General features: G+C 43.3%; 1 protein-coding gene across 3 annotated transcripts; it reads left to right on the top strand.

Moving 5' to 3' along the window:
• The first annotated feature begins 5,592 nt into the window (after positions 1–5,592).
• ZNF23 (zinc finger protein 23) lies at positions 5,593–20,360 on the top strand. Of its 3 annotated transcripts, XM_072731573.1 has the most exons (7): positions 5,593–5,754; positions 6,070–6,208; positions 9,394–9,463; positions 10,011–10,075; positions 12,287–12,413; positions 12,995–13,108; positions 18,101–20,360. In XM_072731573.1, exons 4-7 carry the CDS (start codon positions 10,052–10,054, stop codon positions 19,888–19,890), a joined length of 2,055 nt encoding a protein of 684 aa, XP_072587674.1. In that variant the 5' UTR covers positions 5,593–5,754; positions 6,070–6,208; positions 9,394–9,463; positions 10,011–10,051; the 3' UTR covers positions 19,891–20,360. The 3 variants fall into 3 exon arrangements, with proteins under 3 accessions (XP_072587674.1, XP_072587675.1, XP_072587676.1); XM_072731574.1 differs by lacking the exon at positions 5,593–5,754 and having other exon boundaries at positions 5,765–6,208; positions 18,104–20,360; XM_072731575.1 differs by lacking the exon at positions 5,593–5,754 and having other exon boundaries at positions 5,765–6,208; positions 12,237–12,413.
• The last annotated feature ends 1,609 nt before the right edge of the window (positions 20,361–21,969 follow it).

Below are 21,969 nucleotides of genomic sequence, written 5' to 3'. Positions count from 1 at the left end.
TATTTGTCCTCATTTGTTTAGATCTGCTTTGATTTCTTTCATCAGCATTTTGTGGGTTTCAACATGGAAGTCCTATGCATGTTTTATTAATGCTTATTTATTTTTAATTTTCTCTATGTGTTTCTTTCTGGATAGTTTTTACTGCTATGACTTCAAGTTCACTACATTTTTAAAAAAGGTATTTTAAAAAAATATCTACTCCTAATTCTGTCCAGTGACTTTTTATTGTACATTACAGTTCTCATCTCTGGAAGTTTGATTAGGTCATTTCTATATTTTCCATGTCTCTACTTAATTTTATAATCTGTGATGTGGTTATAATAACTTTTAAATGCCATTGTCTCCAAATTCTGTAGGGACAATTTCAGCAGTTTGCTAGGATTCATTTTTAATTTCTTAGATTATGAGTTACTAGTCCAGTAGGTAGTATTAATTTTAAACTCTGTGCTCAGGGGCATCTGGGTGGCTCAGTGGTTGAGTGCCTGCCTTTGGCTCAGGTCATGATCCTGGGATCCTAGGATCGAGTCCCACATCAGGCTCCCTTTGGGGAACCTGCTTCTCTCTCTGCCTGTGTCTCTGTGTCTCTCATAAATAAATAAATTAAAAATATATTTTTTTAAAAACAATAAAAAATAAGGGATTCCTGGATGGCTCAGCGGTTTAGTGCATGCCTTCGGCCCAGGGCGTTATCCTGGAGTCCCAGGATCGAGTTCCGCATCAGCTTCCCTGCATGGAGGCTGCTTCTCCCTCTGCCTGTGTCTCTGCCTCTTTCTCTCTGTCTCTCATGAATAAATAAATGAAATCTAAAAAATAAATATATAAATAATTTAAAAATAAACTGTGCTCAGTAATACAGACTATGATTATAAATTCTTTTTATGATTATAAATTCTTAGGGGACATCCCCACTATCACTCCAAAACCTAGGCAAGGACTATAACCTTTGTTATCTCTCTTTGCTAGTGGGAAGATTTTTTTTTTTCTAATTTTTACTTTCATGAGTCCAGGCATTTGGTTGGTTGTGGCGTGTGTGTATGTGTATGTGTGTGTAGCCCCAGTTCCTCCTTGCGTCATGTGGCTTCCTGAATATTATAATTCAACCTCTGCAGATATCAAGATCTTCAAATTTCTACTATTTCTAGTGTTGGCCAAAGCAGTGAGGGCAGCTAAACTCTGGTTTTAGTTTCTTGTTCAGTTTTGGTACCTGGGTATATTTTCCTGTGAGCTAAAATGATGTTTTAAATTATATCTTATCCTAAATTTCTAGATAACTAGTTTATATCATTCACTATATTGCCTTAAATGAAACACTGCCTAGGGATATTTTTGGTCTCAAAATCATTGCTATAGTAATATAGTTAATGCTATTATTCCTTTAGTTTAACACTTGTCTGGTATATCCATTCTTTAACTTTCAGTCCTTTTGCATTTTTATGTTTTGGTAGTACCTTATAAATATATAACATTTTTTCCCTAGATGGACGTTAGAATCATTTCACGAGTTCCAAAACAAATCCTGTTATTGGGATGCCTGGGTGGCTCAGTGGTTGAGCGTCTGCCTTCAGCTCAGGGCATGATCCTGGGGGTCCTGGGATCGAGTTCTGTATCGGGCTCCTTGCATGGAGCCTGCTTCTCCTATCTCTGCCTCTCTCTGCCTCTCTCTCTACCTCTCTCTCTGTCTCTCATGAAAAAATAAAATCTTTAAAACAAAACAAATCTGTTGTGGTTTTATTTGGGTACGGCAGTTCCTCCCACTTTATTCTTTTTTTTCCCCAAAATTGTTTGAAATTGGACTTAAAGATTAAATCAAGATGAATGTCCTTTCTTTGAAAAATTACCTGTGCCTTTCTATATACAACTTCTTACTGATGGTGGCAGAGGTGATGGTGGTGTAGTCCCCGAGTATTTAAGTTTTTCTTCATATATGTCTTAAACATTTATTAATAAATGTATTAACTTTTTTGGTTGCTTTGTTGTTTTTGTGAGTAAGACCTCTCCCTGCCCTATTTCTACACATAATAGAGTGATATAGTAATTCCACTCATAATGTCCATAAGTAAAGGAAACTTTTATAATATTGAAACCTATTTGAATTCTTGGAATGAACCCCAAACAGACTTGTTGTCTTCTCATAATTTTCAAGAGGAGAAGCAGGCAGAACGACCTTTACTATGTCATCTTAAAACTGGAAATACCAAAAACATATTATTTAACATGAGGAGATTTGTCATTTTCTCCTGGTGGGCAGGGAGAAAGGGTTTTAGGGAGGCTCTGGGACTGCAGGGCCAGAGGGCACTTAGAGCTGAGGAGGACACTTGGCTGCAGGCCCAGCATAGAGATGAACTTACAGAGCAGTGAAATATGAGAACCATCCTAAATTTTTAAATATGTGCATGTGATTTTTCCATCGTCCCTCATTCCTAGAGGTATTCCATAAGGCTATGATCTTGGGTATGGGTTTGAAGAATCCACATCAGTGTGGTTAAACGTGATTAATGCATATTTCTTATTTGTATATCATCTGAAGGTAGCAGTCCAGGGCTGGTACAGCAGCTCTATGGTATCTCCTAGCCGCTCTGTCATTCCCCAGGGACCACATCCTCATTCACATGGTTTAAGATACCCCCTTGTCAGCACTCCACCTAGCTGATGGGGATACTGGGCCTGGGCCTGGAAGGGCATGTTCCTTCTCGTAAAGGTATGGCATCACTTTTTCTTACAGCCCATTTGCCAGAAGCTGGTCACATAATCACACTTTGCTTTAAAGAGGGCCAGATGTATTAGACATGAAAACCATACTAGGGCTGCCTGGGTGGCTCAGTTGGTTAAGCAGGTCATGATCCCGGAGTTCTGGGTTGGAGCCCTGTGTTGGGCTCCCTGCTCAGTGGGGAGTCTGCTGCTCACTCTCTCAAATAAATCTTTTTAAAAAAAATTTAAAGAGGAGCAGGAAATGTGTTATTTTTTCTGGACTGTCTTTGGCTTGCTAGAGATTCTGTTAATATATAAGGGAAGAACAGAGATGGTCTCGGCTTCTGCAGGCCTTTTTTAACTTGGCCTGTGCGTGTCCTAAGAGTTTCATGTTATTTAGGAGGCCTTATTTTCTTACCTGTAAAATTAGTGACTGGTTTATGATCCAACATTTGGGTCCGGCATTTCTGTGACACTCTGGTCTCCTAATTCCTTCCTATTTCTTTAGACAAGCCCTCAGCCCTATCTAAAGTTCTACTAAAGGAGAAAAAACAAACACTGCCAAGTGCAACATTATCCCTAGCTATCACTGCCAAATCCTGGGACCAGTTTCCTATCTGAACAAGAGAAGCTGTGTAAAGTGCTCAATTTAGGAAATAGTGATGATCAGGATCAAGGCAAAACAGAGAAGCGCTCCTGACAGTGGTCAGTGTTGTGATTCCAGGCAGAAGATATACCCTATTTCAAGTGGCACAGACATGAAAGGTTCTACTCTCGAGTTGGGATTGGAGTCTTAGGATCATGTCAACACAAGATATTTGTTGCATGCCTCCTTTGTGCTGGGCCTTGTGCTTTAGCTGAGGATGATGGTGTTGAACAAGATAGATACAGTCCTTGCTTCCTAGAGAGAGCACAGAAGACAGACACTTAAATAAACTGTCATCATTAAATAAGCACAGATGTGCCAAGTACAGAGAAATAGAGTGCTGTGATGGCATGTACCTGGGGGGCCTGCCTTATTCTATCTAGGTGGTCAGAAAAAGCTTGTTTTCCAAGGAAAATGGGATTTGAGCCTAGACTTCAAGAAATAGTCAAGATGGAGGGTAGGGATGGGAAGGGAAAGGCATCCTAGGTTTAGAGAACAGTATGTTCAGCAAGCGGGCTGAGGTTGAGAGAGGAGGAGGAATGAGGGTGGTCCGAGGCTGGAGAGCCAGGTAAGGCGGCCCACCAACCACTTTCCAGTGCTGTAGCTTTGGAGGCATCGTAGCTAGAAGATAGGCACTATCTTGGGAGGGAACAAGGATAATCTAATCCAGGGGCTTCTAGGGGTGTTTCCCTTCTGCCTTGGCTCAATTTGAAATTTTATAGGAGTGTTTTTGTTAGTGTTTGGTGGTGTTAGATGGGAGCCAGGAGTGCCACGAATCCTAAAAGGCATTGAAGGGTTCTGCCTATTTGGAAACAGACTTTCAGGTCTTTCTGGACATTCATGTAGGTAAAAACTGTTTCTTTTTTATTTATTCATAGACATAGAGGCAGAGACACAGGCAGAGGGAGAAGCAGGCTCCATGCCGGGAGCCTGATGCAGGACTCAATCCCCAGACTCCAGGGTTGCGCCCTGGGCCAAAGGCAGGTGCTAAACCGCAGAGCCACCCAGGGATCCCCGTAAAGACTGTTTCTAAATGACCTGAATCTAGAACCTGTCTTTCAGCTAAATGAATTTTTACAGTTTTAACATAGCCGATTCTTCAGGAATGTAACTACTGTAAAACCAAAAGAAGGTTTTACTGTTTCACTTTTACTTTACCAAGAAGTGTTCACCATTTTGATTACTGTTTGTGATTTTTGAAACATCAATAAAAGACAGCATTGTGGCTGTGGCATTCAGGCACATTCCATGTGAGAAGGCAAATATCTGACGACTTCATTAGGTCCATAGCAGTCATGACCGGACGTATACATGCTGAAATGTGTATTTTTGCAAATTATTTTCCTTTGATATCTCCTCTATTAAAGCAGACTGTTAAGGTGTTTTTTTTTTTTTTAACTTTCAAGTTTTTATTTAAATTCTAGTTAACATACAGTGTAACATTAGTTTCAGGAGTAGAATTTAGCAATTCATCACTTACATACAACACCCAGTGCTCATCACAGCAAGTGCCCTCCTTAATGCCCATCCCCCATCTAGCCCATGCCCCCACCTCGCTCCATCAACCCTGTTTGTTCTCTACCCTTAAGAATTTGTTTTATGGGAAGGCCTCGGTGGCTCAGCGGTTGAGCGTCTGCCTTTGGCTCAGGGCGTGATCATCTTGGGGTCCCAGGATCCGGTGCCATATCAGGCTCCTCACGGGGAGCCTGCTTCTCCCTCTGCCTGTGTCTCTCCCTCTCTCTGTGTCTCTCATGAATAAATAAAATCTTTTTTTAAAAAAAAGTTTGTTTTATGGTTTGCCTCTCCCTCTCTCTTTTTATCCCCAATGTTCATCCGTTTTGTTTCTTAAATTCCACATGGGAGATCATATGGTTATTTGTCTTTCTCTGACTTATTTCATTTAGCATAATACCCTCTAGTACCATCCAGGTCATGGCAAATGGCAAGATTTCATTCTTTTTGACGGCTGAGTAATACTCCATTCATACCTCTACCTATCTCACAACTTCTTTACCCATTCATCAGTTTCTAAAGTGTGGATTGTTTATATTACCTATAATCTTCTAAGTCCGGCTCTATGAGTTTCATGGCAAGGGAGTAAAGCGTTCACTGGGGAATTACTTGTCACAAAAGGTTGCCTTAGGTCTGAGATCCACAAGCCCAGGCCTGAAACTCTAATTCCTGAAGGACGGACTCCCCCATCCACCCGCGGGGGTGAATCCAGCGCTCCCGCCTGACGCTACCCCAGCCCACCTCCAGGAACAACGGGCCTGCAGCCGTGACCCCCAGGAGACGGCCGGGGGGGGGCCTCAGGGGCGCAGCCAGAGCACCACCGAGCAGGAGCACCGCGGCTGCTAGAGAGGCTCCGCCGGGGCCGGTGACGCACTTCCGGCTGCGCCGCGGCGCGGCGGGCGGCGGAGGTGAGTGCGGGGCTGCCCGAGGCGGGGGCGGTGCCCTGGCGGGCGGCCGTGGCTGCGGTGGGGCTGCCGCTGGGGCTTCGGGGGCCGGGGAGGGCGGGGGCCCGCGTCTGTCCCGTGTGCCCGCCTCGGGCTTGATGACCGAATACGTTCCCTCGCGTGGGAGGCGAGGCGTGGATTGCTGTCCCGGCCGCCGAGCCCCGCGCCGCGTCTGTTCGGGGATGTGTGGGGCAGCCAGGGGTGGAATATTAGGGGTGAAGCGCATCGTGGCGCCGAGTCGTTTGACGTGTCGACGTGGTGCGGGGCTCCCACCTACAGGCGTTTCTAGTCCGGACTGTGTTTCCCGACTCCTGACAGGCTCAGTGGGAGCACAGAACAAGCAGAGCCCAGCCCAGTCACCCCGGAGCAGAAGCAGCCCGGCTTCTGGAGGGCACTGTCTGGAGCGGGCAGTTCAAAGGTAACTTGGCCCTAGGCTCGGGCCGGTGGGGTGACGATGACCCGGGGATGATTTCAACATTGTAATCGGTGGTTTGCTCGATCCTGGGATACACGTAAAATAGTTCCGGAATTGCTCGTTCAATACCATCACGAAAATTATACAACACTAAAATCATAAAATAGTAATGAAAACATGAAACATATATACATATATTATTTATTAAACATTCATATTTATATTTGCCTCTCTCTGTGTCTCTCATGAATAAATAATCTTTTAAAAAATGATAGGCCTATTTATTTATTTATGTATTTTCAATGTATTTGTAGGTTGTTTCTAGTTTTTTGCTCTTCAGAGACTGTTAATAATTTTGTACATGTTTTCTACATATGAGGGTTTCTCTAGAGCATAAGTTTTAAAATGTAAGCATGAATATTGAATTTTATTCAGATGCCTTTGGCATCTGTTGGGATGGAGAGTGTGTTTATCTTTCTTTGATTTATTCATGTGGAAAATTATACTAACCTGTATCCTAATATGAAGCATTCTTGCATTCACAGGATGATCCTTTTTAGTCATGGTATGTCACTTTAATGAACTACTGGGGTCTATTCCTTTATATGAGTAATTTTTCTGTCAGTGTTAATAAATGAGACTGGTCTGTGGTTTTTGTATCAGTGTTGTGCTGGCATCATGAAAAGGACCTGGAAACTTATTTTGCTGTTTTCTCCTACGGTTTCAGTAGTGTTAGAATTACTCATGTCTTAAACACTCGAAAAGATTTGTCCGTGATAACCTGTGGGCTCACTGTTTTGTGTGAGTCTGCTCTCTGCTGGCTCAGTTTAATTAGGTAAAAGTAGCCATGGATTACAGAGAAATATCTATGTAATAAAATTAGTAGAGTTGATTTATTAGATTCAAATAGAACTATATGTTCTTCTATCATAGAGTAAGTTTTTTTTGTAAGCATTCACACTTTAGCTAAAAAAAAAAAAAAAAAAAAAAAAAGCCCTCAAAAATCTGTAAAGCAGAGGTAAATAGATCAGGCTATTTAAACACATGCAATAAAGCCAGAAATTATGAGCAGGGAAGAAATTAGCAACAAACTATCCTAAACAATTCTGTGATCAGAGATAAAACACAGGTGCTTATAGGCTACAAAATGTAATTAATATCATTAAAACATGAAATATTTTTTAAAAACTCTAGCATGTGGCTAATAGTGTATTCAGAGGGAAAATTTATGGCCTTATAAATTTTTTTTAAGATTTATTTATTTATCTATGAGAGAGAGAGAGAGAGAGAGAGAGAGAGGCGCAGAGACACAGGAGGAGGGAGAAGCAGGCTCCATGCAGGGAGCCTGACACAGGACTCGATCCCGGGACTCCAGGATCGCGCCCCAGGCCAAAGGCAGGCACTAAACCACTGAGTCACCCAGGGATCCCGGCCTTATAAATTTTAATTGCTAGGTAGGAAAGAATGAAAATAAATGAATAAATCATGCAACCTCATGAAGGTAGAAAAAAGCCTTTTGTAGTCTAGCTTCCTCCAAAAGCAGAACATAGGACAGAGGTTTATGTGCTGGCAGTGCACTTGGGAATGTATTCCAAGGGCAGAGTGAAAGACAAGGGGAGTGAAACAGGAGGGAGAGCCAATACGAGGTTGTACTGTCAGGCTGGCCTGTCTACAGGCAAGACTAGTGCTCAGTCTTGTAGGATCTTTGAGGAGCCTTGGAATTTCATGTAGGAGACTGAAGGGGAAAATTTTTATCCCTTGACCTGTCTCCTGTTGGTCATAGGTGGCCTCACAGACATTAACTCCTCTCTGCTTTTTAGACCTAGCAAGTGTCCCACACAGGACACCAGAGAAACCCCAGGGCAGGAGCCAGCCCCATGTGGTAGATCCTTGAGGACACTTTGGTAGATTGTACCGCTGCAAAGCTGGTCAAAGCCTCTGGCACTGGACTAAGACCAGAGGATTTGGAGTGGAACAGAAGGTGTACTTCTCACAGAGGTATAGCTCTCACAGAGCTAAAGAAACAAAGCAGAACTTAATGAACCACAAGGAAATAGAAAAGAGTAGTGTTGTAAATAAATAGAAAAATTTGCACTTTAAAAATAAGAGAAAAAAACATTCAAATAGACAAACCATTGTTCAACTTAACTTTGAGTCTGCTCAGACCACCAGATCAGAATACCATAGACTGCATGCCTCAACCAACAGAAATTTATTTCTCACAGTTCTGGAGGAGCCCAAGTTTAAAGGTGCCAGACAATTTGGTTCTTGGTTCCCTGGGTTGCAGATGACTGCTTTTTCACTTTGTCTTCATGTGGTAAAAAAGAACTCTAGTGTCTCTTCCTCTCTTTTATAAGGGGGCACCAGCCTTATCAGAGTAGGGACCCACCCTTATGGCTTTGTTCACCTCATTACCTCCTCACAGGTCCTAGATCCCAAACGTAGTCATATTGGAGGATAGGATTTCAACATATGAATTGGGGGGATGGGGGGCGCATTCCATCCATAATATATTTTTTTAAGATTTTATTTATTCATGAAAGACACAGAGAGAGAGAGAGAGAGAGAGAGAGAGGCAGAGACACAGGCAGAGAGCCCAATGTGGGACTCGATCCCGGGACCCCGGGATCATGCCCCGGTCCGAAGGCAGACACTGAACAGCTGACCCACCAGGGGATCCCTCCATCCATAATATTAACAAAGGGGAAAGAGTTTAGAAAACACATATATTCAAAAGAAGTGGGAAAAGCAAAGTAGCTCCAGATTCGGAGGAATTGGAAAGAATCATGAACCAGTGTTTTTCACAACTCTGCACTCAAGTTGAAATCCTAGAAGACATAGATATTTTAGGAAAACATTTTCTTTTTTTTCTTTTTTTTTTTTTTTAAGATTTTATTTATTCATGAGAGACACACAGAGAGAGGCAGAGACATAGGCAGAGGAAGATGCAGGCTCCCTGCGAGGAGCCTGATGTGAGACTTGATCCCGGGACTCCAGGGTCACCACCTGAGCTGAAGGCAGACACTCAACTGCTTTGCCTCCCAGGCATCCCAGAAAAACACATGTTTTCAAGACTAACTTTGGGAGCAGTATAAACCCAAAAATAACCAGTCCATGTGTGTTGAATACAGTGAACAAGGGGTGCTGGGTCATGGGACCCTAGATGATCTAGTGATCCCTTCTCTCAGGGAGCTGAGGCCTGGCTTCTGTACTATCAGAGGGCTGGAGAACATGAGGAGGCAGCCTGGGACCTCAAAGGTAAGCCTGAGCTGTGTGGGAGGCTGGCTTCCCAAGGTCTCTACAGACAGAGAGGGCACTAGAGGACACTCTGCTGTGTGAGGGAGCAGGCAGGAGGTAGGGGAACGGCTCCTCCAGCTCCATGGGGCCTGACTCGGGCCTCTGTGCTGGGCTGGCTTCTGCCAGCCTGGCTTCTCTTGCAGAATAATTAAGGATGATTCTTGTTTAGAGAAAAACAAGTAAGTCCAAGATCTTGGTGATGATCTATTTCTTGAGCTGAATTGTTGCTATGTAGGTCTTTGGTTTATTATGCTTTAGGCTCTGGAAACATTTTATGTGTGTCAGAATTGTGAAATCCTAGGGTTCCGGGCAGTGAGCATCAGTGTCATGGCTGGGAGGGGTCCTGGGCACCAAGCCAGTGAACAGATCACCCCCTTCTTCCTGTGGCAGCTCCCACTGGACTCCTATCTGGACACCGGCTGCCTGTGTCTCAAATCTTCTGTGAGGGGGTGTGTTGTTCCTCCTGGGATGGGGCTTGCCTCACACTTGCCTCTCTCTTTTTCCTCAGCTCCAGCCCTTCTCTGAGAGGGAGAGCAGGTGATAGCAGCCATGCTTCTGACAGTCTGGCCCCAGGTGAGCTGTGGGTCCTTCAGCTCTTCCTCTGAACAGTTTCAAATTGAAGAAAATTGGGAAGGGAAGCTGGTGAGGCCCTCCTCACTTCTGCCTGGAACTTGTAGGAAGAGCAGTGAAGTGAAGGGATGGAAGCAGCAGGAGAGCATCCCTGAAGGCAGGAGTGAAATGTTCTGTACAACAAGGTTCTTTGCTTCTCTGGTGAACAGGGAACATGAAAGCTGCCCGTGGAGGATACTCCATGCATGGATGTGAATCTCCATTCACATGGAGGATAGCAGAAGATTAGGGTGCTCAGGGACCGGGGTGTAGGTGAAGAGGAGTAGTAGTAGGACTAGCTCATCACAAAGGGTGGCTGTGCCTCTAATTTGGTGGGGGGTGGGGAATTGAGAGTAGGATCTGGAGAGGGAAAAAGACAGGAAGTCCAATGGAACAGGATGTCTCATTTTGTCCTGGAGAGGCTTTCAGGGCTTGGAATCAGGGGCTCAAGTTTTAGGTCTCTCATAAGAGATCTGGACCCTCTCCCCACCCCAAGAAAAATAAACATGCAAACCAAATTTTCCATACAATTTCAGGGACTTCATGGACACCCTGAAGCACATCCATGGACCTCCATGGATTACAGGTTGGGAATAATCAGTCCCAGTAGCATCGTTTGAGGCTTGCTGTGCTGCAGGCACCATACAAAGCACTTGCATGGATTGTTCAGTCCAGACACCTGGCCTCTGAAATAGGTGCTGTGTTGTGCTCATTCTGCCACAAAAGACGTGAAGGCATAGGGGAGTAGAGTGCCTTGCCCAAGGTCACACAACCAGTGTTTCATTCTTAATTGCTTATCCCTGTGACGTGTGCAACCAGTGAAGTTAATGTGGTCAGAATTGCGATGGCTTTGTAGGGAATAATTTTTAGAGATGATTCAAAAGGAAGGTGACCACTCCAGAAAGAATTCCATTGGTCCAAGTGATGTGGGCTTCATCAAGGAAAGTAGTTGTTAAAAAAAAAAAAAAAAGAATCCAATTCAACTAATGCTTAACATAAAAATATTTAGGATGTAGAGTCAAAGGATTGGGGGGTAGGGTATGGGAAAAGGAGGGATCAGGAACAATCCTTAGGGTTCTGGCTGAGGTTTCCTGCACAGATGGTAGGGGGGTGTTTGAATTCAGGAGGAGGCACCAGCTTACCAGGGTAAAGGTAGTGGCAGTAGCAGTGAAGACATTTAATATTGTTCAGAGAAGTTCCTTGGTCACAGTTGGGTGACTTGCAGACTCATCCGGAAGTTGGACTGGAATTGTTGATAGGTGGAGGTCAGGAGAAGGAAGCAAGACAGAACCTGGCAGAGAGGAATGAGAGCATATCCCTGCCAGTGGGTCCCTAAGGTTGTTACAGAAGACTGAGGTGGGCAGAGAGAGAGTGACCAGAGGCTGCAGCCGCCCAAAAGGGAGGCATCAGTCCTGATGCAGAGCCTGTGTTGAGCACATGGTGTCATGATGCAAAGAGGAACAGCTGGAAGGGTGGCCGAATAGCTGGCCAATGGGAAGGCTAATCTGCCCTCTTTCCCAAACCTTCTTGAAGAAACAGTGAGTTCTTGGGTAAAGTTGGAAAGGATGAGAGACATAAATGGGAGAGGATGACAGAAAATGTTGGATTTTCAGTGAGATGCATCTGGAAGCAGAATGGGCTGCTGCCCCCTGCCCCAGCCAGTCTGGGCAGTACTGAGCTGCTGGAGGTGCTAAAGCAACCACACAGCCCTTGAAGCAGGGGCAGTGACAGGAGTCAGGTGACAGATGGGGGCTGGACAAGATGGAAGCCATAGCTGTTCTCTGGGGTGGCTAGAGATTTATAGGTGAGGGGGGCAGGATGGAAGAGCTGTCTCAAGGGGGAATGCTCGTGGCTTGGTCCTGAGCTGCATCTGCCACTGAGGATGTGGTTTTACTGAAAGAATGGAGTTACTTTGGGGGAACTTGATTATGGGAATTGTTTTTTTAGGATATCTTTTATAAATGTAAAATATGGCATGAGGTTTCCCTGCCATGAGAGAAGTCAGATACTCTCCACTGTTTACTTTCCAGGTGCTATTTCTCTAACCTTTCCCCTTGTTATTAATTTTGTACTATTGACGAGCTCCCTCCCCAAGCCCTTATACTACCCTCTGCCCCTCACTTAGGGCCTGAGCCATGGAATTGGCCCTAGGGCAGCAGGAACCTGTTGTTTCAGAAGTCGGTGACCTTCGAGGACGTGGCTGTGTACTTCACCCAGACGGAATGGGATGGCCTGTCCCCTGCACAGAGGGCCCTGTACAGGGATGTGATGCTGGAGAATTATGGGAATGTGGCCTCCTTGGGTAAGGCCTCTCTCCCCCTGGGACCCGGACTCTGCCAGTTAGGGCTTCCTGGCTTATAGCCCCCTAACAGGTTGGAGGTGGGGTCTCTGGTAATTCTTTACTGAGTGGGAACCCCAGAGGCTGAGATTCCTAATACCCCTTGTGTCAAGGGTTGCTGGGAAGGGTGAACTTCAAGCCCTTTTGGGGCCAGTATAGGACTTTGCTGGGGACTGGTGTGCACTCTTTATCCATCCTCTAGAAGTTGTGGTTTGGACACTGAGGAAAAAAGAAACTGTGCTGCACACACAGTATTATCTTCAGGTTCACCTTTACCCAACCTGCATATCTTGAGGTCTTCTGGGCCCAAGTCTGGGCCATTCCCAACTCTCACACTTCAGGCACCCTCCAAACACATATACCTTCCAAACCCCGGTCTTTCCACTTAACCCCCCACCCCCTCACTTTCCCATAGTCTTTAGGCATGGGATCCCCTGGTGCTCTTATTTTGCCTTCCCGTTGCCAAGGACAGCCTGAGGAGATGCTTAAAACTCCTCTGTGGGAGATTATTCACCTGTCTCTCCTATTTCTTTTCCCCTTAACAGGATTTTCACTTCTCAAACCTGCTGTGATCTCACAACTGGAGGGAGCAGGTGAGCTGGAAGGCCCATCTCCGCTGGCAGCTGGAACAGAAATAGGCCCCCAGGGCCTCTGGACTGGTAAGGGACACACAGGCTGTTTTTTACGGGGGAGAGTTTAACTCTTTAAGAAGTCAACTTTAGCGTATAAGCATGCCGTATTTATGAGCCAGCTGTACACAGTAAAATTTAAATAAATGTTGATGATTTATAGAGATAGGTATAGTTGAGACTTGACTATTTTTGTAGTTTGCTGTTTCTAATTCTAAGAACAGATCTTTTTTCAAATGCTTCATTCTAATTCATCCCAGTCCTAATTTTGGAATTCTACCTTTCTCAGATGAAATGAATGAATGTGGTGTTTTGGGGTCCTTGCTACTTCCTAAGCATTGTATAGTTAATGTGATAGATGGAGAATTAACAGGTTTTTTTATACCGAAAGGGAGAATAGCCTGGCAGTTAAAAGTATAGTCTTTGGAGTAGACTTCCCTGAGCTCCAGTCCCAACTACTATTCCTAGTTATATGACTTCCTAGTTGTGACTTTGAGCAGGTCAGTTATTTGAGTTCTCCAAGGTTCAGTGTTTTTATCTCTGAAAATGGAATAATAAAGTGATAGAATAGTGCTGGTCTTGTGGGTTTGAGGATTATATAATACATATTAAGTGTCTAACTTACTGTGTATGCTCAGTGAAGTATTAGTTTTTATTTTTATTTTTTATTTTTTTTTTGAGGAGACAACTGTATATAGTAAGATGTGGGAAATAAGGCAGAAGGGAGAAAGTGCTTCTCAAATGATGTGCAAATGAATCACTGGGGTGTCATGCAGATATATATATTGTCATTTAGTAAGTCTGGCATAGAGCCAAGATTCTGCAATTCTATTAATTCTCAGGTTCTGCCAATGTTTCTGGTTCCCAGACCATAGTTGAAGTAGCAAGCTTCCTGTTGGCTTAAGCAGAGTAGTTGCCAGATGATTTCCCATTTACTTCCTGCATTTGTGGTCCATAGATTGTCGTGTATCCTTTCAGTGAATCCTCCTTATTAAAAAGATAGTTTCAGTGGATTTTTGTTCCTTGTGGTCATTCAACCAGATGATCCCTGACCAAGGAGGACATGTTTGTAAATTGAAAAGTTTAAGGGAAAAGAGATGATGTTGTGGACCTCAAAGGAGTCTGGATTTAAGGGATCCCTGGGTGGCTCAGCGGTTTAGTGCCTGCCTTTGGCCCAGGGCATGAGCCAGGAGTCCCAGGATCGAGTCCCACATTAGGCCCCCTGCATGGAGCCTGCTTCTTCCTCTGCCTATGTCTCTGCTTCTCTCTCTCTCTCTCTCTCTCTCTCTCTCTCTCTGTCTCTGTCTCTGTCTCTCATGAATAAATAAATAAAATCTTTAAAAAAAAAAAAAAAGGAGTCTGGATTTCATTCCATAAGCAGCAGATAATCCTGAAGTCTTTAAAGTTTTCAAATAACCCATCATGATCTTAGCTAAGAATGAAAACATTAATTGGTGTGTGTAGGTTAACTGAAGTGAGGAATCAAATGGCTTTTAGGCAGACAGGAGGGGAAAGTAGGTAAAGGGCACAAGGCCCACATCAGCAGAGTTGACTCTTAAAAAACTGGGACGCTTGGGTGGCTCAGCAGTTAAGCATCTGTCTTCTGGCTTGGGGCGTGATCCTAGAGTCCTGGGATCAAGTCCCACATCGGGCTCCCTGCATGGAGCCTGCTTCTCCCTCTGCCTGTGTCTCTGCCATTCTCTCTCTCTGTCTCTCATGAATAAATAAATAAAATCTTAAAAAAAAAAAAAAACTTTTAGAAGGCCCACCCAATGACTTCTATTTAAATCTCATTTGCTGAAACTGTCTTATGCCCCCCCCACCACTGCAAGAGAGGGTGGAAAAATATAGTTTTTATCTGTAGTTTTTATTGCTACCTCAAAAAAATTGGAGGATATACTAGTAAGGATGAAAGGGAGATTGGATATTGGTTAAATAACTGGTAGCATCTGCCACATTGTAGGATTTGGTAAATTGAAGGTCACTAGTACAGAAAAATTGTCAAAGCATATTTTAAGTGACCCACATAAGAAGTACATATTTAATTTAATTTAATTTAATTTTAAAGATTTTATCCATTTATTCATGAGAGACACACACACACAGAGAGGCAGAGACACAGGCAGAGAGAGGTGCAGGCTCCACAGAGGGAGCCCAATATGGGACCTGATCCCGGGCACCCAGGACTATGTCCTGGGCCGAAGGCAGGCACCAAACCGCCGAGCCATCAAGGGATCCCCAGAAGTACATATTTTAATCAATATGAAAAATCTTCACCCTCAGTAAAACCAATGAAATATAAATTAAAACAGAGATGTTTCACCTAACATATTTGACATAGACAGGCTGGGTCCAAGGACCTAAAGGGGGTCCTGCAGGACCCACCATGAGGGTCCTTGGCTTTGAACAGGATAGAAATCAAATATGAGCCAGGAGGAAGTGAGAGAGGAGTTTATTGAATAGCATAAATGATAGAGTATAGCAGATGGAGTGTCTGGGAGCCTCAGAAAGGAAAAGAAAGTGAATATCTCATTTGTTCGGGGTCTTTGGTTTTTATTGAGGATTAGAGTCCGGTGTACATGTCCTCTTCAGGCACCCAGGAACTGGTCAGAATAAAGACAAGTGTTCAGGTGTCCTCTATAAAGCACTTATTCCCTGGAGTCAGGAGGTTTGGATATTAAGATGTCTAGAGTCAATGGTCTAGAAAATGTACATGATGGCCTTGCTTGGTCATTCCTTAGATGTTATCACCTGTGCTGGAAGACGCTGAAAACTCCTTAACTTCTTGGCCCTTATAAGAAAAACAGATATCATTTATACTATAAGACATACACAAGGCAGCGGTACAGGTCCTAGCAAGAATAGAAGCAGGAAAATAAGCAAAAAGCAGTTTTTCATGGAGTTCCTTCAGTTTCCCTAGTTCATACTAGAACAATAAATCAAACTGGAATAGACTTTTGGAGATGAATGTGGATCAGTAGTCTTTCTAGAAAATACTTCTCAAGGGCCTTTTAAAAGTTTGTCCTTGATAGTCTGGATATTCCTTCTTAGAGTATCCTGATAAAGTAATCAGATACAGACAAAGATGTACATGCACAAGAGTTGATCATAATTTTATATAATAAAATGTGGGAATTCAGTATACAGAGAATTGGTTAAAATAAAATACCTCTGCAGGATGGAGTGCTATTTAGCAATTTAAAAAATATTTTTACAGAATATCTAAAGATACTGGAAAATCGTCATTATTAATGTTAAGAAAGAAAAATATTTTCAATTTTGAAAACATTTTTAGGGGCACCTGGGTGGACAGTCAGTTAAGTGTCTGCCTTCGGCTCCAGTCATGATCCCAAGGGTCCTGGGGCCAAGTCCCACATTGGGTTCCCTGCTCCTTGGGGAACCTGCCTCTCCCTCTCTCTCTCTCTCTCTCTCTCTCTCTCAGATAAATAAGTAAAATCTTTCAAAATTTTTTTTTAGAAAACTGGAAGGAAAATGATTGGGGGAGGAGATACATCAGAAGATTAGATGTGGTTGTTAGATGGTTGTATTTCATGTAACTTGATTTTTCTTTGCACGTTTCTGATATTGGGTAAAGACCAACCCGTGTTTTGAAAATGCTTGCTAGGGAAATTCAGGTCATTTGGGTCTCTTGAGGCGACTTACTACATGTGGTTGAGGACAGATGGGAAAAGAAAAATAGAGGCAGCATTTTGAGGGCAATTTTGAGAAATTTGGGAACAGATACCTAATTCCCTACTGGGACTATAAGGATTCCAGAAAGAATGTTAGGGATGGGGCACCTGGGTGGCTCAGTTGGTTAAGCGTCTTCTTTGGCTTAGGTCATGATCTCAGGATCCTGAGATTGTGCTCCCTGCTCAGTGGGAAGCCTCCTTCTGCCTCTCCCTCTGCCTCTCCCCCTGCTTGTGTGCTTTCTCTCTCTGTCAAATGAATTGATTAAATCTTAAAAAAAAAAACAAAAACATTAGGGACTGATGACTTTCAGGATTGAGGGAAGAGGAAGAAGGAAAGGCAAGGAGAATGCAGCAGTGTTCTGGAGGGTTGGGAAGAGATGGATTGAAGAGATCAAGAGAGCCTAAAGTCTCCTTCTCTAAGCAGAGAAAAAAGAAGGTGAAGGAGAAATTTTGGAAAGCCAAGAGTTTAAGTTCCAAGAAAAGCAAGTTCTCTCCCTTTCACCTCCTGGTGCTGCAAACTCTTGCCATCTTCAATGTTGCTACATGTTGTTGGATCCTGTGCTTTTTCCTTCTTGAGCAGTTTCCATTTATATCAACAAGGGACTTAGGGACACAAGAATAGCTGAGACGAAACTGCTGAGTATATTAAGGTGTGGTGTGATAGGAAGAATGCTCATCTGGTGGATAAAACCTAGGATTTTCTTCCATTCCTGTCACATTTAACCATTTTGTTTTGGTTATTTGCATAGAGGTTGGTAACCTTTATAAATCATTCATGCTCAGAACTATACAGAAGGTGTATAAAGCATATTGTAGAAAAAAGTCTCCCAAATTTCCTGTACCAATTTGCTCAGTTTCTTGTGTATTCTTCCAGTTTTCTAGCCATACACATACAAATATATAAGTATATAATGGCCTATTTTATTTTTCCTTTATACAGACGAATCTACCTTACATCCATTTCTCTGCTTGCTTTTCCATTTAACAGTGTATCATGGACATCTTTTCGTGTCAGCATATATGGATTTCTTTCTTTCTTTCTCTCTTTCTTTCTTTCTTTTTCTTTTTCTTTTTCTTTTTCTTTTTCTTCTCTTCTCTTCTCTTCTCTTCTCTTCTCTTCTCTTCTTTTCTTTCTTCCTTTCCTTTCTTTCCTTTTTACCAGCTACATATTATTCCACCTTATGGATGAACCTTAGATTCTTTGGCCGAGTTTGGCAATTTTCAAGAGACCTTTGGTTAAATACGATTCTTTATTCTTTTGACCACAGTTCTTTTCTTTTTTCTAACATGGTTCTTACATGACCTTTTTCTGTTTTCTGTTTTTTTATAGTAGATATTGATATCCAGACTGACAATAATTTGACAAAGGAAATGTATGAAGAAAAACATAGTACATCATTTGAACTTCAGAGAGACTTTTCCCAGGAAACAGACTTTTCAGAACCTTGTATTCTAGAGAAACAGCAGGAAGTCCATTTAGTTGGAAGCATGAAGAAAGAAAACAGCAGTGTCATTGACGGAACAGTGAAAGACGACACCAGCTCCATAGAGTGTTTCTTTAGTCAGAGTTCAAAGTTGGATCAATGTCACACTGTCGCCCCTAGAGAACAGCCCCCTGAACGTATAGCATTGGAGAGAGCCTTCAGCTTTGACACAAAACTTCTTCAGCATGAAATAATTAATTCTGGGGAAAGACCTTTTAAATGTGAAGAATTAGTGGAAACCTTCAGGTGTAACTCTCAGCATCAAGATGGCTACACTGGGGAGAAGCCCTATCAGTGTAAGGAGTGTGGCAAAGTCTTTAGCATTAATGCAAAATTAATTTGGCATCAAAGACTTCATAGTGGGGAGAAACCTTTCAAATGTGTGGAATGTGGGAAAAGCTTCAGTTACAGTTCCCATTATATCACACATCAGACAATCCACAGTGGGGAGAAGCCCTATCAGTGTAAGGTGTGTGGGAAAGCTTTCAGTGTTAACGGGAGTCTAAGTCGGCATCAGAGAATCCATACAGGAGAGAAGCCCTATCAGTGCAAGGAATGTGGAAACGGCTTCAGCTGCAGTTCTGCATACATCACACATCAGAGAGTCCACACTGGAGAGAAGCCTTATGAATGCAGTGATTGTGGGAAAGCTTTCAATGTTAATGCAAAATTAATTCAACATCAAAGAATCCACACTGGAGAGAAACCTTATGAGTGTAATGAATGTGGGAAAGGCTTCAGGTGCAGCTCCCAGCTGCGGCAGCATCAGAGCATCCACACTGGGGAGAAGCCCTATCAGTGTAAAGAGTGCGGGAAAGCCTTTAGTAATAATGCAAAACTCATTCAGCATCAAAGAATCCACACGGGTGAGAAACCCTATGAGTGTACCGAATGTGGGAAAGCCTTTAGTGTCAAAGGGAAGTTAATCCAGCACCAGAGAATCCACACGGGTGAGAAACCTTATGAGTGTAACGAATGTGGGAAAGCTTTCAGGTGTAATTCCCAGCTACGGCAGCATTTGAGAATCCACACTGGGGAGAAGCCCTATGAGTGTAATGAGTGTGGAAAGGCCTTCAATGTTAATGCAAAATTAATGCAGCATCAGAGGATTCACACTGGGGAGAAACCTTTTGAATGTAAGGAGTGTGGGAAATGCTTTACTTCTAAAAGGAACCTACTTGATCATCACCGAATCCATACTGGAGAAAAGCCTTATCAGTGTAAGGAATGTGGGAAAGCCTTCAGTATCAATGCCAAACTAACTCGGCATCAGAGAATACATACTGGGGAGAAACCTTTCAAATGTATGGAATGTGAAAAAGCATTTAGCTGTAGTTCTGACTACATTGTACATCAGAGGATCCATACTGGAGAGAAACCCTTTCAATGTAAGGAGTGTGGAAAAGCCTTCCATGTTAATGCCCATTTAATTCGGCATCAGAGAAGCCACACTGGGGAGAAACCCTTTAGATGTGTGGAGTGTGGCAAAGGGTTTAGCTATAGTTCTGACTGCATTATACATCAGACTGTCCATACTTGGAAGAAACCCTACTTGTGTAATGTGTGTGGGAAAGCCTTCAGGTTTACCTTCCAACTTAGTCAGCATCAGAGTGTCCATAGTGAAGGCAAATCCTAATGAGAAGGATATTTCTTAGGAAACTCTCAAGATTAATGAAATGGATCAAGTTTCATCAGATTCACCCTGGTGGGAAACTCTGAGGGAAATGAATATGGCATTTTCCATCTTTAAGAATCAAGAATGATGACTGGTTAAAAAGTAACATCTAAAAATAAATAGCTTGTCTTATACCAACAACAAGTTAGAAAATATGATGAAAGATCCCATTCCCAATAGCATCAAGAAAAATGGATCTCCTAGGTATAAACTTAATTTTTACACAGGATCTATATGGAGAAAGAAATCTCCACACACTGGGAGCCACAAAAGGAAAAGTATATGGGGAAAAGAAAGAAACCTTGTTCTTGGATAGGATAATTCATGAAGATAGTCACTTTACCTAAATTTACTTCCCTTTCACTTTTGATGCCAAGCATGCATCACTTTTGTAAAGAGGATAAATAATAAAGATTTCCTTAGAAAGAAAAGATGAGTAAACTTTTTATTTTCATGGAAGGGAGATAACCTTTCTTAAGCATCATATGAAAGCTAGAAACCAACCATAAGGGAAAATACCAATACAGTGACTTTTCAAAATTACATATTTATGTTTTTAACAATCCCAAATGAAGTTAAAAATAAAGCACAAAAAGTGGAAATACCTTTGTAAGATTTATGATATATTTAATATGTAAAGATAGGTCTTACAATCAAGAGAAAGATATGTAATCTAATAGACCCCTGCCCAAATGACAGTAACAGGCAGTTTTTAAAAAAAATATCAAGATGACTAATAAAGTAAGAGATGTTCAGTCTCAGTCCTCTAAGGAGTGAAAATGAAACCTGCACACAGTCATACACAGGGAGCCTTCAGACCTCTCTTCCACAGACCATCCCATAAACACACACATAATCATACACAGACACATACAATGTACCCTATGTACACAGGCTGTATGCCCCACCCCCATAGGCCACTGACACTTGGTCCTGCATGTTCTGTAGCTTGAGCAGACATGGTTGGCTAAGGATGCTGTCTTGTGTATTTCAAAAGAACCATTCCTGTTAGAAAGCCAAAGATGTGCTGTAGGACCTCAGCAGAGCATCATCCTGGGGATGCCACTGTGTGGAAGTCCCACTGCTCTCTGCCCCCAGGATCCTGGGAGCTGAGCATGAGTAGAGGCCAGACCCTGGAGCTCCCAGAACATAGGAAGGAGCACGGGCTTTCTTCCCCCTATCTGACCCTACTCCTCTGGGCAGTTCCAGATGATACCCTAAGACCAAAGTGCCCCAGGTCATGGTGTCCAAGTCCTTAATTTACTTAAGAAACAGGCCCAAAGATGGATGGCACTACCTCTGGTCACAGAGCAGATCAGCTGCTAATGTGGTCTTTTACCCAGGTGGGAAGGGTACAGCACTCCCCAAGTCATCCTGGTTCATGAGCAGCCACTAGCTGGGTCTCCACAGTCCTGGCTCCTGGCAGGGTCTGGCAGTTTCTGTGCCATGGCAAGACCAAGGCAGGGATTCTAGGAGGGTCAAAAGCCACTAAGGACAGAACCTACTGTCTGGGATCTGCTACTGGTGTCCTGTGTGACCACAATCTCTCTGGGTCTCAGGCTCTTGTCAGTGCAGGGTGGGGGCTGGTCCCAGAACTCCAGGCCCTTCCCACCAGATGGTCCCTGAGGATTTTCTCTCTCTAGGTTTATTACTGTCCAGGACAGGTCCTCTGTTCGGATCCCGAGGACAAGAGGAAGAAGAAAGATACCTGCAGAGCCTCATGAAGTCACATGGCTCCATCATCCCAGTAGTCCTACCATCTTGTATCCTCAGTGCTCATTACTCCAGCGCAGAGCTGCCTGGGTCCAATGGAAGCCTTACCAGGGTCAAAGGAGCCATGGCACCAGAGACTTCTGTTCCCTCACAAAAGCTCTTCTATTTTTCTGAACTGGAGCTGTGGGTCTGGAAGGGCCAGGATTAAATAGTCTTTCTCCCTTAGCCCAGTTAGCACACCCTTCCGGCCCAGCCTGTCACACTGGAAGGGCCCTCAGAGAACATCTGGTCCTGTCCCACCCAGGTAAGGAGGCAACTGGCCTGTCC

The sequence above is a fragment of the Vulpes vulpes genome, chromosome 12 (assembly GCF_048418805.1).
Source record: "Vulpes vulpes isolate BD-2025 chromosome 12, VulVul3, whole genome shotgun sequence".
In the NCBI taxonomy this organism is placed as follows: domain Eukaryota; kingdom Metazoa; phylum Chordata; class Mammalia; order Carnivora; family Canidae; genus Vulpes; species Vulpes vulpes.
The sequence above is the reverse complement of the archived record's forward strand: the minus strand, read 5'-3'. Positions and strand labels throughout refer to the sequence as shown.